The 17,965-nt window shown below is 47.7% G+C and overlaps 3 protein-coding genes across 3 annotated transcripts; 1 reads left to right on the top strand and 2 right to left on the bottom strand.

Annotated features, from left to right (window-relative positions):
* Window positions 1–8,230: 8,230 nt before the first annotated feature.
* N7503_001643 (uncharacterized protein) lies at window positions 8,231–8,434 on the bottom strand (the record flags this gene model as incomplete). The annotated part of the gene is made up of 1 exon (XM_057061190.1): window positions 8,231–8,434. One exon carries the CDS (start codon window positions 8,432–8,434, stop codon window positions 8,231–8,233), a length of 204 nt encoding a protein of 67 aa, XP_056925152.1.
* A 2,034-nt stretch (window positions 8,435–10,468) lies between these two features.
* On the top strand, window positions 10,469–11,287 carry N7503_001642 (uncharacterized protein; the record flags this gene model as incomplete). Its single annotated transcript, XM_057061189.1, has 1 exon — window positions 10,469–11,287. The coding sequence occupies one exon, from the start codon at window positions 10,469–10,471 to the stop codon at window positions 11,285–11,287; it is 819 nt and encodes a 272-aa protein (XP_056925151.1).
* Window positions 11,288–14,523: 3,236 nt separating this feature from the next.
* N7503_001641 (uncharacterized protein) lies at window positions 14,524–16,429 on the bottom strand (the record flags this gene model as incomplete). Its single annotated transcript, XM_057061188.1, has 4 exons — window positions 14,524–14,968; window positions 15,031–15,137; window positions 15,203–15,820; window positions 16,334–16,429. 4 exons carry the CDS (start codon window positions 16,427–16,429, stop codon window positions 14,524–14,526), a joined length of 1,266 nt encoding a protein of 421 aa, XP_056925150.1.
* Between the last annotated feature and the right edge of the window lie 1,536 nt (window positions 16,430–17,965).

Genomic DNA, 17,965 nt, shown 5'->3' with positions numbered 1-17,965 from the left:
TTGATCATTTTATTTTTGATTGCCGTGGGCAGGTTGCATCGGGTGGTAGGATCCCGTGGAAATACCCAATCTCTTGCTCTGCCCCACCTTTAGGGGTGGGCAACTGGGCTGTGAATGTGTAATTAGTGGAAAGTTGCCGGAGAAATGAATGAGTCGATGAAGATTGTGTACTAAAGTAGCTTGCTATATACCCGGTAGTCATGGTAAACATCCATCACTATCCACTCCAGTGCTTGATGAAGATCATCTACCGATATGAAACTCCAGGGCTGTCGCAACTCGAAGAATGATCTACGATACGAAGATTATGAAGGTTACAGCTCACCCCCAGCGCCGAAGAAGGCTCCTTGGACTCCAAGCATAATCAAAAGTTCAATATAAGGACCAGTCAATACTACTCTTCCAGACTTCAAGAGCACCACTTGACAAGCAAGGGTGCTACCGTCGTGGCCCATCCATGGATGTGCTATATGGGGTGGCCATGAGAATCGAGTATAACTGGCTCCGGACAGCTTGTTTGAGGGTAGGTATCCATGAATATGCCCAATAAATGCTGAAAGGCTCTGGTCGGATAGCTCCAGTATCCTGGTGGGGCGCGATCTCGGAGGGATATGCGATTGTATATATTTGTTCTGCCTGAGAGTGCCCACCAGGCCAGGTGTCAGGCCAGCTTGGATAAAACCAATGATTTAAGCTCTTGACCATTAAGCACCAGTCCGCTCTCATTTTGACCCTGAGTGAGATATTTATATCTGTGTTCTCTCGAGGTACAAATCAACTGGTGGCTATTTATGTGCTTAATTCTGATCGGAATCAGCAAGCCTTGGGATCAAATACAGTCGCGGAAAGACTGTCCACGACCATAGAAGTCAGCGCGCAGTGTCGTAGTAAGACCTTCATTTGACTTTGGAACTTTGATGCCGGGGTTTGTAGCTTTCTCACAAGTGGCTGACAATGAATGACAGTTGCGCGTATCGGATTAGCAAAAGATGGAGGACGTGGAGTTGTCAGAAACCCCTCCTCAAATGTCCAGCTGCAGTCAACTCTGGACTAATACCATCCACCTGGGCGGCATGGTAAGGCGGACTTCTAAAAGACCCGGAAATCCGACGAGCCAAGAATATAGATGACTTCACGCACTAATGCCGGTTCATCACCTAGATTTGGAATACATTCATGAGTGCACATAAACAATTCAAAGGCCCCACCCACGCCAAGCTCAAACTAGATATCTACATATTCTATATTGGGTATAGGCAGAGAAGCAAACAACATGACCTGAATGGTCACAATTTCACCACTTAATTCTCCGGTCTGGACACCCTCTCGTCATGCCACATTATCAAAGCCTTACCATGTCAGAAACCCCGACGGTAATTTAATCCTAGTACCACTATGTCAACGCCATTCCTCACAAGGCAGCCCATCAGCGCCAGTCCCGCACCCTACCGCCCATGTGGCGAACGTGACAGCAATACCATGTACACAATGACGCCAGCTAATGATCGCCAGACCAAGCACATTCCTCAGAACATGTTGGTCTACTGTTGGTGGCGGAGTCTGGAATCTATTGGCAGTGAAAACAGGTTCGCGCCGTGGCTTGTATACTTTGCGTACCTGAGCAGCCTATTAACTGTTTCCCTAGCCATCCTAGGTTATTAACAGTAAATATGTATCCAGTAAAAAAGGGCAGAGGAGGGGTTCATTGCAGGGTTTGGCGCTGCTTAATGGTCTCTCGGTACCCTAGTTCTAGTGTCGGTACCCAGTAAGGATGTCTTGTTGTATGTTGTTAGGTCACTAGACACCCTTCTTTGAGCCCCCACTTTAGGCTCTTTTCTCCGAGTGACCGATGCTTGAGGTCCCCGGGCGAGCGGTGATGATGCCATTATTAGGTAGGTTTTCGGTGTTCATGAAACGCCTGGTCGGAGATATACTGATTTGGACAGCTACAGCCACGTGGAGTGGAAGGGATGCGGGGTTTGATGGAGGTGAATCGGGTATTGTCGGTGGTCAAGAAGTCTTGAACCTCATGAATCTGATTGGAAGATTCCAAGGTTTTTAGTGAAGATATGGCAGGTGAGGGGCATGTCCGTGATTAAAAGCGGGAAGACTGAATAATGGCGGGAAGGTCGGGAGATGATCATACTGCTAGTCCAGGGACTAATAGAACGCCATACACCAACAGCGCCAAAAGCCAACAGTATATACTCTCTTCCAATAGGGCCCTGGACACGGCAGAGAAAGGGAAGGTGGTAATCATAGCTTGAAATCACTCCAAAGATATGCACGATAAACCCTCGCACGATCTATTTTGGAAGGAGTCTCTTCTCAGCCGGCAGCAGTGCCTCGACCAAGATGACGAATCAGGCAGCCTGCATGCACTGAAACAGTTTGCTCTGCATCATGCATCATGCAGCCGATCCCGTGACGCGAACTGAGCCCGCGATCTGGCGGCAACTGATCTCATTGTCTTGATTTCTTAAGTAGATAGAACTTCTTACGTATAGACCTACAGTAGCGTGTACGCCCCTACTAGTATGATGCGATGCTGCATAAGATCACCGATGCCCTGTACCGTGGTATGAGACGGTATTACCATGACCGGTACAGGTTGTTTTGTAACTTGGTAACACACGGATCATTATCGTTTTATCAACTCGTAGCGACCCGAGGTCAAAGTGTTATTCTGTTTCGGGGGAGATGCCGACAAAGCTACCGGGTGAGTCCGCTGAAGAAAATCCCGTCTCCGTTGCAGAGTGCCCGCGTTTGCCGGGCGCCCTCGGAATGTTGAGTGGGACAGCCCCGTGGATAGTTTTTCAATAATCCAGACGAGTCTCGGCTTTCACTCCTACCTAGGATAACGTTCAATGAATAGTGGGGGTAGTACGTGCATATTGATTCGGTTGTGAGGCTCTGCCAGTTTAGTCGTCCCGATACGACAGTAGCTGTAACAAAATTGAAACACGCCGTGCATACATTGTACTCTACTTTTTATGTAGCGCGTTCCGTGTACAAAATGTGTATAATACTTCGTACTCCGTTCCGCAAAAATCTGACACAATTACAAATACTTCAATTACGATTCCATGGTTCAAGATTATTCACGGACAAAGTTTATGGGGTTGTGCTCGCTCTTACTTGTCGAATCGGGCGTCAACGGTCTCGGAGGATCATTACTCGGCTGTCGCCCGAATTTACCGAATCCACAGTGTAAACTATTTGAAACTCAAAGTTCAAAGTTTCGAACATCATATCCTGAAGATCATGTAGTCAGGGGTGCAGACTCTGGAAAGTACAATACCCATGGTAATAAAAAAAAACCTTTCACGGCCGAAGACGGAGATCACCGGTGCCCATCAAAGTATGAGGTGCGAGAGAAGCAGTGGAGTCTAGACGGCGAACCATAAACCGCTTAATCTTGAAGGATTGCAATACCCGCATTTGTAGATTTTTCTCTCGCGCAAAAACAATAAATAAATCTGGACCATTACCTGAATGGGGAAATGAGACCTCAGTATCTTCGGAAATATTACGGAAAATCCCGTGAAGAAGTGTAGGATGTGACATCAATTTCGAAGCAACACAACCTACGCACTTACACAGACCCCTACGTAGAAATTGCCCCAAGTAGAATGTTGTCGACACACAGGCTGCCTTAGTTCCGCGCTAATGTCCCGATGACATGTCCGCGGTGTGATATGGCTGTACGTGAAGCATTAGTCTCTGGCCATCACACGTTGATTGGACCGCTCGTGGAAAGAGGTTGGCCACGCATGGTCGTGAGACATCATTGATCTCCCAACATTTCACGGGTTTCGCGGCGCGTACACCTGCGCTCATGACTATGAGGTATTGCAACCCACCTGGATTCTTATGATTAGTGGACTAATTCTGATTCGCATGGGACTTGGGCAAGTGGTCGTGATCCCTGTCTCACCGAAACCGGGTTCGGATTTTACGGGATATGACTTCTTCGCTTATGGATTTATAATTATAGTCACAGTCCTGCACGGCAACATAGATCAGGCCGTATCACATCATTGCCCCCGCTACGTGCAAAGTACATTACTCCCGTGTACATGTACTGGTGGATCAGCAAATCTTGAATCTACAGAAATAAACCGGGGGCCGGTGGCTCCATTATATATTTCTGGGGTGTATCCACGGTCCCTAAACATGGGGCTAAAATTTACGAACCAGCGAATGGAAAGCCACCTTACCACTTCCAATTCGGGTTAGTGTGAGGCGTGAAGCCCGCAACGGCAGCACTTGAATGTTTTCGTGTCTAGTAACTTCCACCCGAAGTTAATCATACACCGATCCCGACCTAATGAGAGGAGCTCTGAACTCCTTTTCAGTCTATCAGTAATACCAATCCAATCAAATATATTTCCGACCCAGTCTACGTATCAGAGACAACTTTCTTAGACCCACACTTGAGGCGCGGAACATCTGTGACTGTTAGCGGGGCAACAAATTGGTGGCGTGAGACTCGGCCGCATCTTCTCCAGTAGATCATGGTTCATCTGACACCTAAGGGACAAAAGGTAGGAACACTAATCCCTTATGAAAGATCCCCCCGACGTTGCTCTTGTCCTTCGGTCTTCATGTCGATCGAAATCCTCTAGGGACGGAAGGGTCAAAGAAACCCTAAATGGAGATATGATTCAATGTCCATTGTCATTCCTTCATCCCAATCTCTAGTAAAATATGACGATGGATACGACGATCGCGGCAATCCAGGTGATCCAAGCTTCTGCAATCAGGCAATCCCTCACCCGAAACCCACGTGTCCTTAGTGCCCTACTAGAACGGTGGTCGAAGCGCAGCCTCTTAGGAGCCAAGGAATTCGGGCTGAGTTAGTTTAGTGAATGCACCTAGTAAATAGGGTCATTTAAAATGCCGAAAGTATGTTGGCGCCTGTGTTACCTTAAGGTAAAGCGTCGGCCTCACCTTCAACACATGTGTTTTGCTTGTAAATGACGTAAAACCCTTCCTTCGGCCATAAACAGCCCACAGTACACAAGACAAGTGGGCCGGGAACTACCAGCCACTCCGTGTGAAGAAGATCAAATACTGAAGAGAACCAATGGCAATATCCGGATTAGGGCTCCTACTGAGTTTACTGAACAGTGGTCCTTAAGCTCTCGGAAGCTATGACCTTTCTCCGTTCTACTCCATAATTACGCCGTATTTTCTCCTTTTCTCCGTATTGAAAACATGAATTCCATCGTAATCATTGGTCAGCGGGGAGGAATACGGGATTAAATCACACCCGTTTTTTTTTGCTTTTGGCTTTCATCATTTGAGACATATACCCGTGCGCTTAGCCTAGCTAGGTAAGAAACGAGAAATGGTCTATGGAAGAATGGCCAGATTTAATTTAGAAAATGTAATTTCACACTTAATTACCCGGGTCCAATTTTTGATTTGCTTGCTCGCTTATCATTTTCCGGACTGATTTGCGCCGTCGATCGATTCCCTGACTTGTGCCGGAATCCGGAGTCTGAGGCCTAGTGCAACTCCTGGCTTCATGTCATTTCTTCCCCCCGAGATCTAGGCTAGAAGAAGTATCATGCAAAGTTAATCAGGTGCTAGCTGCCCTGAGCTAACGCAGTACGTGATTTCCTTTGTTTGGCCATTGTCTAGACTCGGACTTTTGTCTCTTCTTTTCCGTTCTGGAGATTTCCTTTTGCTGAGAACAATGCCCTGTCTTTTCCCCTTGTACCTATACTCCTGCATGACATGATTCTGCTATTTCTCACTGCTGACGGTAGCTTCTCAATCTTCAGCATTTAGACTTTTCTTCCACGAGTGTCAGCAATGTCAGAGTAAACTGTAATCGAGCACGACACCAGTTTCTGGATTGAGAGGGATCCGGGCCACATGGTGTCGGAGCGCAGCCGTGCATTCCTCTCTGGAGCTAGTTAAGATCCGTACGAGAGGTGGGGACGAAACCAAGTGGAGTCAATACGTAACCACCGAACGAACAGTTTTGAGTTCTGCACGCCTTGGTGAGGCTGAAAACCTGGCTGGTTCGGGGCCGAGAGGGTTTCGGCCGTACCGAGGTAACAATACAGCGAAGCTGGATATCAATGCGGGACTGGATATATAGGTAGGATGGAAGATGAACCACGCAGATGTAAGCAGGAAAAAGGTAGATCAATAAGTTCCGACCATGCAGCTTACATGCTACTCTTCGCATCCAATTCCATTGTCTCAATTATCCCTTGAGAGATGATGGGCACCAGGGCCAAGCCCAAGCCGCGAACAGTTGGCTCATTGAACCCCAGATAGGTGCCGGGGTGTCCCACTTCCGACGAATAAGATATCCGAAATCCATGTCCAGCCCTAGGCCACGGGCGCAACACCAACATGCCACGCGTACGAACATCAATGAACTAACTTTCAAGGATCTATGCAGGGTTGAATCGGACAACGGTGGCCCGTATCGAATCGTCTTAATCAAAAAAAATCGCGCGAACCTGAACCTGAAACGACATACCGTGGCCCCTCTCCTCTCCTGCGTGGTTATCACCATCTAGTCCGCGCTACGACAAGTGTGTGGGGATGAACCCCAATTTTCTTTTTTCTCCTTTCCCTCTTTTGCCTTGGTTTTTTTATTACTGTTGTGGTGCACTTACCTGTCTTAGTCTCTTAGACCGGGATTCGGTCCTGCCGTCCCTTCCACCATCTGCGCGGTTGCGCAGTCACTGCGCCTTTTCATCTTGCAGGGGTCCTGCGGTGTGGATTCCAATGACGACTCACATCATTCGCTATGTCTCCCGTTCTTGTTTTTCCCCCCAAAGTCCGCAGGGATCGTCGACCTCGTCTTCTTTTCGCACTGGTTTCCATACTGGTCGCCTTGTGCAGTTCCGGTTCGAAGGCACAGGGTTGTTTCAATTCGCCTCATGTTGCCGACGTAGTATCCGCTAGGCAGATTGCGTGCGCAACACAGAAACTAGGATGCGGGATGTGGATTTCATATCATCCTATGGTACCGAGTTGCAGACGGCGTCTATCGCTAGCGGGTTCTGGGGTGATGGCGTCCATATTGTGGATAGGATGGACTGGGCTTGCTGATCGGGCGCAGAGGGTCGATTATCCCAAATCAAGCCGTGCGCCCCGGCGATCGAGCCTGATTTGATTTGATGAGGATGTCTCAATCAAAGTAATCGAAATGAATATCTTCCAAGCACGATGTAAGGGAAAGTATACAGAGCAGGATCGACCGGAATTCGATACATCCTCTCAGCCCATCACAAAATAGTGAGGAAAGGATTTTACTGATTGGTGGAACGTGTCATTTTTTTTCTTCTCTATTACACGATTATTTATTTTCATTACACTGACCAGCCACGTTCCACCCTGGTCAAATGGCCGTTGACAATCGCAGACATGCACGACATGACTCGTGCGAAATGTGACGCTCATTTCGGCCACAATAGTCTGGCGGCCGATGCAAACCATGGTTCGGAGAAGATCAGAGTCCAAGCTGTTTCCTTATCTGTACGGTAATTTATGCTTTACTTGATTCATTCGGACACTCCGAGCGGGTATCCCCCCACACGTGACTAAATGTCGCTGCGGCTACGCGACTAACGCCGTTCTAGTGTAAAATGATTGGATCTAGTGGAGCGAATGTGGACCTGGAGACAAAGAAACCGGGCGGGGTCGCAGGGCAGGAGCCATGTTGATCTTGATCTGCACGGAACCGGGAGCTCTAGCCCGCTCATCGAGGCGTTACGGGGCTGCAGGAGGGGAAAAGGGGTGGACAAAGAAATGCAGGCAGGGATCTTGTTGTCGAGAAAACAGGATAGATGAGAAATGAGACATGAGAAATGAGAGCGAGAAGTAAAAATGGGGCGGCATTGCCGCTATTGAGCTAGAGGCGTCCAGTTGATATTTTGATTCGTAGTATTCTTAGCTACGAGATTGCGCGGTTACTGCACCTGCTTAGTGGTATTGTCAACAGCTGAAACGATCCCTAGTCTGTTGCGTATACGCTACGCTAGACACCGTGCACTTTCCCTTTACCTGAAGAAAATCCAAGCCGTTGCAGATGATCAGCAATGGACGATCAGGCCCCCATCGCATCTATGTGCACGCCTTGACTCTCCTGAACAAAGACTTTACCCAGTTTCGAGGCTCTGATTTTGATTCTGTCTGGTTCTGCTCAAGTTGATCCGAGGGGTAGAGTGGAGCTTGTGAAGTCTCGACTCTCCATCGTTCAAGGGTTGGGTGGGGAGTTGAGGAGCTCGGCTGGATCGCCTGCACATCCAAAGCCGAGCGGGAGACCTCGCCAGTAGGATTTCAAAGTGGAAATTCCTGGCCCCGGGTGCTGCCGATGGGGGGCCATAATGCGCATCATGTCCCCGCGCAACTTGCCAAAGTGGCACACAGCTTCAACCATGGTTCGCTTTATCTCGGACATATTGAAATCACATCTTGACCGTTTAATTGCGTGAGTTCTTTTTTTTTTCACGGAAAAAGTTAGACCTGGGGGAATTTTTATTGAATTTTGGTTTCTTTGTTTTTCCACTAAGTTGCGAGCCCTAGCGAGAAAATCAATGTACAGGGGGAAGAAGAATAGAAAATAGAAAATAGAAAATAGAAATAGAAAACAAGAAAAAGCCGCAGTAAAATTACTTACAAAACGGTGAAAAAGATGCAGATGCGTTGGCAGACGCAAAATCCCCACCCTCTGCATCTGAGGCCCAAATTGAGCCCGCATTAGCTCATTTCTAGGCTCATGCTGATTCGTCCCGCGGGCCCAGTGCCACGGCGGCGTCGCAACAGGTGACTCTTGGTGATCCAATAGACGCCGTGCGTTACTGTTGGTTTTTTTTTCTTTTGACTTCTTCCATATAACGTGCGAGTCAGTCAATTCGCGCCGCATATCCGCGACTGGAAAAAAAAAAAAGGGTCTTCAACGTTCTGGGTCAGAGCGTCTTACCCACCACACTAGAGCACTCTCCGTTACAGTCTATTCTGTACAGAGTACCTACTCCTGTTGCTCACATGAAAGTGGATTAGGTCTAGTAACCAAAACAGAAAATGCACGCGAGTACGCAGCTACAGTATTTCTGATTCTGCATGATTATCATCTCAAGGCCTATGGGATTGGCTCGCATGTTTCCCTACCCAATCTGATCCCTGCAAATTATTGCTCGGTCTCTGCACAACCATTGATGGATCCCCCCATTGCGTCGCTACACTTCTCGCCCAAGTTTTTCCAAGTAATATCGGTATTTGTAATTTATGCTCTTCATCCATGGATAGAGTATAGCTAGCTATTTCCTTGAAGAGATATCGGTACTGCCGAATACATACGTATACCAATTACACGCGCGTCCCCACAATTTGTCATTCTTTTTTGCGCGGGCGATGAGTGTAAAAGGCTAATGCTAAGATACTGTATTTTTGTCTGGCATTTTGCATAGTGGATTCCCCCCGCGTAAATTCCCCCATCCACTTCGTATTGACCGAAATGAGATCAAATAATCATTTCAGAAAAAAAAAAAAAAAAAAAGAAAAAAAAAGATCGTCCGTGCTAGATTGTGTCATCGTTAAAAAAGCTGTTCCACCAACGGACGAAAGTGCCGCGTCTCTTGAGACAAAGAAACTCTACCCACCTGGAATTAAAAAAAAAACAATTATGAAAAAAAAGTAGCCGATGACCTGAAGATAATATTACCCGATCCATAGAATTGAAAATAACTTCTTGACAGGGCCGAGTAAGGCCGTAGATCGCCACCAGAACATCTTCACGGAATTTGAGATATCAATTTATACAGTGGCGAAATGAACCATATCCTAAAGGTACCGGACACGGAGCACCCTGTCCGGTTCACCGAAGTAGTACCCTCTTTTTTACTTCTCTGGGGGTGGAACCGAATGTAGGTCCCCTGTTAGCCCCGAGAGGAGCCTTGTGTGTATCCGCGGTACAACTATACAGGGGGGAGGGGGCCAAAGGAGCGACGACCAGCCCGACCCGCGTAATTGGTACGCTGCACCCAACAGCACATTTAGCTTGGGACTATTATTTTCGGATTTTATTTTCTTTTCATTTAAGCCCGTGTGTTTTCCAGGTGATCTGCCCTTCGATCTATAAACCTTGGCTCCCTTCTTGAACCTGAAGGTTTTTATTTTTTTTTTAAAGATCTTATACTTCGATCCTCCACACCCTGAAATATCTTTTCCCTTTCCTCTCCCCTCCCCACCCACCTCAATACTGGGAGACCCATTGGGGACTGGGAACAACTTGATATAGACTTGATTTGTCTGATCAATTCCATCCTGTGGTGGGACAATCCGGGTTTCACAACTACCCAGCTTTTGGACCAGAAAGAAAAAAAAACGAAATCATCTATAAATCGACACACTGCATTTGTCTCCCAGTCTATCGCATTCTGCGTTCTACATTCTACCGTCTTTACCTGAATCAACACCACCAACATCCCCCAAAATGGATGAGCAATGTACACACCTGCCAGCAAGGCGACAAAGTCGCATGAGAATCGACTCTCTGCTAAACCCCCCAAGTGACGAAATGGAGTACAGCACAACGGACTCTCCATACTCGCAACACGCAACACTATCCACCTCGTCACACAATGCTGGCTACACAACTTCCTCAGGCTACCCTCCAAGCCCCAACCAATACTGGTATGGCCGATATGGTGGCTACCACGACACAAGCCCTGGCGCAGCCTCAACAGCCACGACAAACGTCAGTAGCACATCGAGCGGTAGCACCAATCCCCAGCACCATCACCACATGTTCCTGTCGTACCGACCTTCAGGCGGCAGTGGTGGACGACCTGGATCCGGGCACAGCTCTCCAGACCCGTATCACCAGCGCGAGCGTTACGACTCCGTCTCCAGTAGCTCCAGCACCAACGGGAGTGATCGTCGACGACCTCCGAGACCAAAGTATGAGGAAGAGGAGATGTACTTCATCTGGTATCACCGCGTGGATCTTGGTCAAGAGTGGAAGGAGGTGCGCGAGAGCTTCAATCACCAGTTTCCCAGTCGACAGCGGCGCGGGTTCCAGGGTATCCAGTGCAAATTCTATCGCTTCATTAAGGAGAAACAGTGTCCTACACTACGGGAGCAGCGGAGGATGCGCGATGGAGAGTTCTTGCGTGAGGGTGCTGAATCCGGTGCGCCGCGCTTTGGGGTTATCGAGTATGCGGGCGTTTGGTATCCCTGGATGCGCTGTGACCGCGAAACAGCATCGCGACTGTCGGCGGCGCATCAAGAGCGGATGGCAGCGGCGGCATAATATAATTTGATGCTTTTGGAGTTTTGTTTATATAATGATTGGGAGAGGCTTTTTGTTTCACGTTTTTGGGAGAGGCTGTTGTCTTGCGTTTCCACAAAGATACCTCATGGGAGTTTTGTTTCGGGAGGTTATTTGCCTTTTGTTTTGTGTTCGCTTGGGAATTGGAGGCTATCTCGTCTTTCGCTTTTACACGGCTGCTTTATTAGCCTTTCTATCTCATGTCTTCTTATCGACATCTACACTTAAAAATCGACATAAATGTCATATCAGCAATGATCAAGAGCTATTCCTTCTCTCAGTGCCCCGTTCATCTTCTACTCAGCCTAACAACCCCTTTCTCTTGACAAGAGTGACAAAAGTCCATACTTCCAACAAGTCAATCCCACTAGCAGCAACTCAATTACCAGATTTAGAATGCCAAGCCCTTTAAACCACCACCACATACTGTTTCTGTATCAAGATTCCGCAAAATACATTCCAGCTCAAACTCTCAGCCTTGCCAACCTTGCCAGCCCTGCGAGAGAGGTCAAGTAACCATACGGTAATAAAACAGTATTACCAACAGCAGCGGTGCGGGTATTGAAACGATACGATACACTCTCTTAATCAGCAATTATCAAGGGCCCGCATCTATACCAAACAGGAAAAATTAAATTATATTAAAAATCCAATAGGCAATGACAATGTCAATCATGTATAGCGTATAGCACAATCCTCCGTGCACAAGTACTAACAGGATGGACTTGCGCTGATCTTTAGATTTCCCCTTACAATGCAGATCCCGCCCACCGCACCGAGCCGAATGAATCCACTTAGGAGGGCCTAGCCAGTCACTTACCCCTATGAACAATTTACTTTCATCCCCTAAATGCAAAAGATGGTCCCCGGACGGATTGCTCAAGTGGAATTGGCCATCAAATGACCGTGCAGGATTCAATTTAGGAACGAGTCTAGAGTCTATCTCGACTGAAGATACTAAAGCTGGAGAGCGAGTGCGAGAGCGATTACCGGAGATTTCGGAAACTAACTGGGTCCCGTTATGCTTCCTCTTCGTACTTTGAAACTGTTTTGGGTGATCCTTTAGGGGGTACGATTCTTGTCAGGAATTGTTTGCAAAGCTATGAATAGTTATCTGCCCGCTTATTTGGCGTTGAGGGGTCACCCCTTGGATGTGTGACCCCCGGGGCCCGCGGGGCTGATTGGGGCTGACGGGGGAGATTGTGCATTGCACTCACGGATCTCGGTCGGAGATGAATGGGTGGCTCGTAATTGGTGTTGGATTTGATTATGATATGCGAAAAGGGTCGGGAAATTGCCAATTTTGTTCGTTTATATTGGGTTCCTAGCGAGAATGGTGAGCTATGAAAAGCTGCGAGCAGGCGCTCTAGACGGCATACTGATACCAACTGGTCTCAATAACAGTCCTGTCTCAACAGCCTTGGTATGTATGCATGATGCTCTATTTTGCAACCGGAATTGCCGGGCGGGATGTGAAGAGAGCAAATATCCTCCACGTGGATCGCGGCCCCCAAAGCCCGCAAAAGGATCTATCTAAATCCTTCTAGTCATTCCATTTTCCTTCCTTACCACGAGGTATATAGAGCTCCATGTGACCGTGCTAGCCTTGTACATGACAAGCGATACCCGTGGACTGGGGGTATGTTCAGGCCTGCTACATATTGTACTGCAAGTAATATTCATCCCAGGTTATGTCAAACACGTGTACATGGATGTAAGAGTGTAGGTACCTACAAGTAACTACAGGTACCTACCTAGATACAACCTCATGGACGGCAGGTGGCCGACTCTGAATGGGATGTATATGTGATCATCAACTAGGACGCCTGATAGCGCGCCTTGAAATTTGTAATTAATTATCATTGTCGGCCCCGACCCCCTCTATTCCAAATATTTGCCGCTAACCCGAGCCCACCGAACTCATGATCATGCCACTAAATCCCTCTCCACTGCACTACTACAGTAGCAGTCAAGAACGCAGTGGCGGAAGGGTGATGTGTCTCAGCCTCACCGCGATTTGCTGCAATCTAGCGAAACGAGCTAATGCTTACTACGGCAACATCAGGATTAGTGCAGTAGCTCGAAGGATTGCCATGTGTCTCGATGCAACGATTTGGGGGCCGTTCGGGATCCTTCACTAAGTTGCTACTATTTTGGCTCCGTGCGTGGGGACTGCATTACGAATCCCGCTGTCTGTTGGCTTGGTGGCTTTTGGCGTTTCCTGCAGGATTGTGTTGATTTGGTCGCTGTACCCAAGTACAAGCTACTCGAGCCTGTTGCTATAAACAGGTATTAAGTTGTGCGTTGGAAACACCTACGGTTGTCAGTCACTCGTTATTACTTACTATCCCAGGTACGCGATTCTGCAGATTACTGTACCAAGGTCAGTACTCCAGAGTGGATCCATGCCCCCGTTCCTCCTTCCTCGTTCCCTTATTTCTCGTATTGCGCTTACTGTGGAACGCCCACATCCACAATTGTCCCGGAATCCCGAATGTAATCAAGATACTCGAGAATAGAATTCCTTCACAAATTTACGTGGTTCATAAACACAGTATAAAAGTTCAAAGAGTCCGTTGAAAATCGGCACTAGTGCCAAATGTAGTAAGAGGGGCCATTGGGTCATCCTGATTCGTACGGAATTGTTGTCTGTGCTCCCGCCCATCGCCTCGGGTAAACTAGCACGATCGTGAGGAACTCATGCTGGTGCTGAGGGTTTTGATTTCCTCTTGAGGAATGTGGCGCGTCGGCTTATCATTTTATCCACACACTCACCTCATGTGGAGTATCATGATCAGAGAGGTTGTTATGGTTATTACTTGAAAGTAAAGCATAATGTAAAGTTTTCTGTATTCAGATGCTACCTAAATCATGGTTAAAATTGAAACGAACCTCTGAGACTAACAAAGTAGCTCAGATGGTGAAAAAGTCCAGAAATCGTGTCGCTTTGAAAGAACACACAGAACATTGGACTCCCACCCAGGTGCTCACAACCACCGTATGAAAAAGATAGTGGGGCTTCAGCCCAGTCTCTTCATATCAATAGTCCTTTCTCTCTTGTGCACGCCATATCGATGATACTTTATCTCCTTTCCATGTCACGTTAACCCTTACTCCCTTGTCCATGCCATATCAACGATCCTTCCTCTTCACCACATGATATCAATCCATTTCACCTCACAAGTTGACATGGGGTAGAATGACTGGACTTGGGGTTTTCAGAAAGGAACGGAGGGAACCGAACTCCAGTCGCTCTCCCTGGTACCCTCACTGTCACCGTCATTCACAACATCAAAAGCCTCTGTACCACGAGTCTCAACATCATGAGTCTCCTCAAAGACTGGGTGGGGCACGTTCCCAGTGCTGTTTCCATTGCTGCCTCCATTGCTGTCACCCTGGATGACGTGCTGGGCGGCGACTTGTTGCGGGCGGGGAATGGCCCGGCGTTCAACAGATTCGTTTAACATGGCTTCATCGAAGCCTGCACGAACCCCTGCGGCAATGCCATTCGTGATGTACCGATCACTGCTATCCTGTTCCACGATGTACTCCATGTACCCTGGCTCCTCCGGGAGAAGCTCAGACGGGATCTTGTGTCGCTTGGCTTCAAGCATCGGGGATCGGGGGTAAGTGTTAAAATGGAACGCCTTCTCAAGCTGACATCTAACCATCCAAAGTAGATTAGCCTATACACCATGTCCTAGAAGAGCACTGGAACAACTCACGGATCCGTTTCAAACTTGGGTACAGACAGGGGCCAATTGTCCTCGAACCACTTAAAGACTCTTGCACCATAGGAGATGCTTCTCAGGAAGTAAAACACCGTGGTGTTCTACAAGGAGTCAGTTGTTCATTCCGTTCTCATTCGGAAAGCAGAAGATGCTCATGGGCACTTACCAAGTCTGGGCTGGTGTGGCATACTATGTGTTCAACCTTGTCACGGTCGACCAGGCCTAGAAGCCATGACACAGGCTTATCTTCGTGAAAATTAACTCTCACGACACGAGACATTCCAGCCTTGTGCAGGGTCACCGGAGCTGGGTCTTCCTCGATGGGAAAGTCAACCTTGACCCCGATCGTCTGATCATCCATGTCGATGCCCCAGGGGTAAGCAGCGCCATATGCGATGCAGTCCTTTTCAAAAATGAAATCCACATGCACCTCATGGGTGTAGACCATGATTTGGTCGATAGGACCCCCGTGAACCAGACACATCACGTGCTCGACATTCCACCAGTACGGGAGATTCGAGAAAATGATACGTCGCTTTGAGGTTGGCACAGCGGGCTTTGGAGGGGTCTTCTGATTAGCCACCCTGAGCCTGGCAGCGTGTTCCAGGAATGCCTGTGCGTCGAGATTTCCACTGGCTTTGAATGGAACCTTGTTTGGGAAGAGTTCGCCCTTGGACTTTGTGCCGCCGTTGGCAGTAGCTTCTTTGGCCGGCTCGATGTCTGCATTGGCAGGGGCTTGCGGAGGGGGATATTTGGTAGGCTCCAGAATCTTCTGGTAAGCCCGCTAGGAGTTAATATTGTCAGCATATGGTTACCTGCGGAGGTAATTTGAGCTGGAGTCTAGTAGAAGGCCCGGCAGGACATAAGTAACGACGCATGTTATGACTCAAGTGGAGGAGAGCTCGCCAGGACATGATTGAGACAGCTCAACATGATGAGTTCACGATGAAAGATGCTCCTTCCTAGCAGGATTGCACGATAGGAAAGGCTTCTCCACAGCAATGCATGACGACTACTCGACATATGATGCATCTCAACATGATTATTGCAAGACATGATGTTTGCACAAAGAAGGGTGTTTCTCAACAAGAAAATTTCAAGACATGATGGCTACTCAACATATGATGCATTTCGACTTGATGATTGCAAAATGAGGGATGCTTCTCAACAAGATAATTGCACGACAGGAAGGGCTTCTCAACAGGAATGCTCCATATGACGATTCCACAACAGGATAGATGCTTTGGGAGGATGGCAGAAGGTGCCCATGCAACCTATGAGTTGGCGCTAAACATACCTTGGACTGGGCCGGGACGGTCCAAACGTGCAGCACGTCAGAGAGGAACTCGGCCATGTTGTGATCATGGATCATCTTGGCCATGGCCTGATCCATGATCAACGCGTTAAAAAAAAAAGAAATACTCGATCAGAGGTTGATTCAGACCAAGCTGTGGGGATGTGGAAATAAGAAGGAGCGTTGAGGTGGGAGAGGGAGAAAAGGGCGGAAGAAAAAAAAGAATGGGCGATATAGGAGGCGCAAATGGGAAGTGAGCAATAATCCTTGCTTAGTTTGCGGAGACACTCTCTCACCATGACATTATGCGGTCAAAACAACCCATCTCGCTCAGCAGCTGACTCATGGAGGATCTAAGTATGCTCTTTACTCTGCCATTTGCTTACTATCATGGACGCCCTTCGTGATTCAAGCCTCGGGAGCTTCATGCATTAGGTCTATTCCCGACAGCCCAGGGAAAGTGATCGATTGACGACAGCATATATGTGCAAATGTACAAGCATTGGTCCTCTTGAAACCCCTCACATCTTTTGAAACCCCTCACATTTGAATTGAGTAACAAAAATTAAGCTTTTATGTCATTTGACGGCTCAACCGAGGCCCCAGTCTATTCTGCAATATCGGACTCAGGAATACCTAGGGTAAATCCACATACTCTGGTGGTCTCCATGAGTGTATTTTCTTCCACGATGCTCTCTTGCGAGTACCTTGGTCACAGAAATTATTGGACTCGAATGGGCATTCAAGGGAAATCCGAGGATGGAGCTCAGTGTGTTTAGATATTCGTGACCGCATGTTTTTATACTCCGTGGAATTAGCTTGATGCTTGCGTGCTTTTACAGAGACTCTTCAGCGGACAAGTGATAATTTCTGGTCCTTCTATCAACTCTTTTATGAACCTTCGGGCTTGCGGGGGATTTTACTGGCTTTTAGAATTTTTCGTCGGAAGTGTAGATTCGAATTTCTTATACTGCGTGGGCGTAGAAGAATCGGGCGTGCCTGTTCCGTAAAGAAATCCAGTCGTTTCGTCGCAAGTCTGTCTCGTCGCAAGTTCTTTTCGTCGTAAGTTCTTTCATCGAAGTAAACATGGAATTTTCATACTCCGTGGGCGTAATAGGATTGCGCGTGCACGTCGCGTGAGTGATATCTTGTGGGCCCAGCAAGTATTAAGTCTCAGCCAAATCACATACTGCATACTACCTAACCACAGATGCAGTCACACATTTAATATATTTCTAGCATAATCGATGGTCCTTCCAAAGGCTGTACTTTCTCTCTTACATCAGCATTTGACTATCAACTGGCCTACTGAATGTAATTGGGGGTTTTTTGGGGGCAGATTCTACAGTTTTTGAATACCATGTACAGTGCATTCAGTTAGGTAAAAGAACGGACATTTCTAAGTGACCAATGCCAAGTATGTATGAAGCTCCAGGCTGTGCGAAGGGCATGCTCTAATCTTGTGAGGTAAAACTTTCTGAGGTTGAAGGAAGCCTTGGAATGGTCAAACGAGGCGGATTTTGGATCTGCTGTGTAGATCGCTGGGCACCCGATGCCTAGATCATCCGGATTCATGAATTGAGCCGATCGAAAAGAGCTACTAAGTGATAAAGCTCAGCCTCAAAATACTGGCTC

This window comes from Penicillium pulvis (assembly GCF_028828015.1).
Source record: "Penicillium pulvis strain IBT 33274 chromosome Unknown contig_12_segment0_segment0, whole genome shotgun sequence".
Classification (NCBI taxonomy): Eukaryota; Fungi; Ascomycota; class Eurotiomycetes; order Eurotiales; family Aspergillaceae; genus Penicillium; species Penicillium pulvis.
This window is presented reverse-complemented; position numbering and strand designations above follow the sequence as displayed.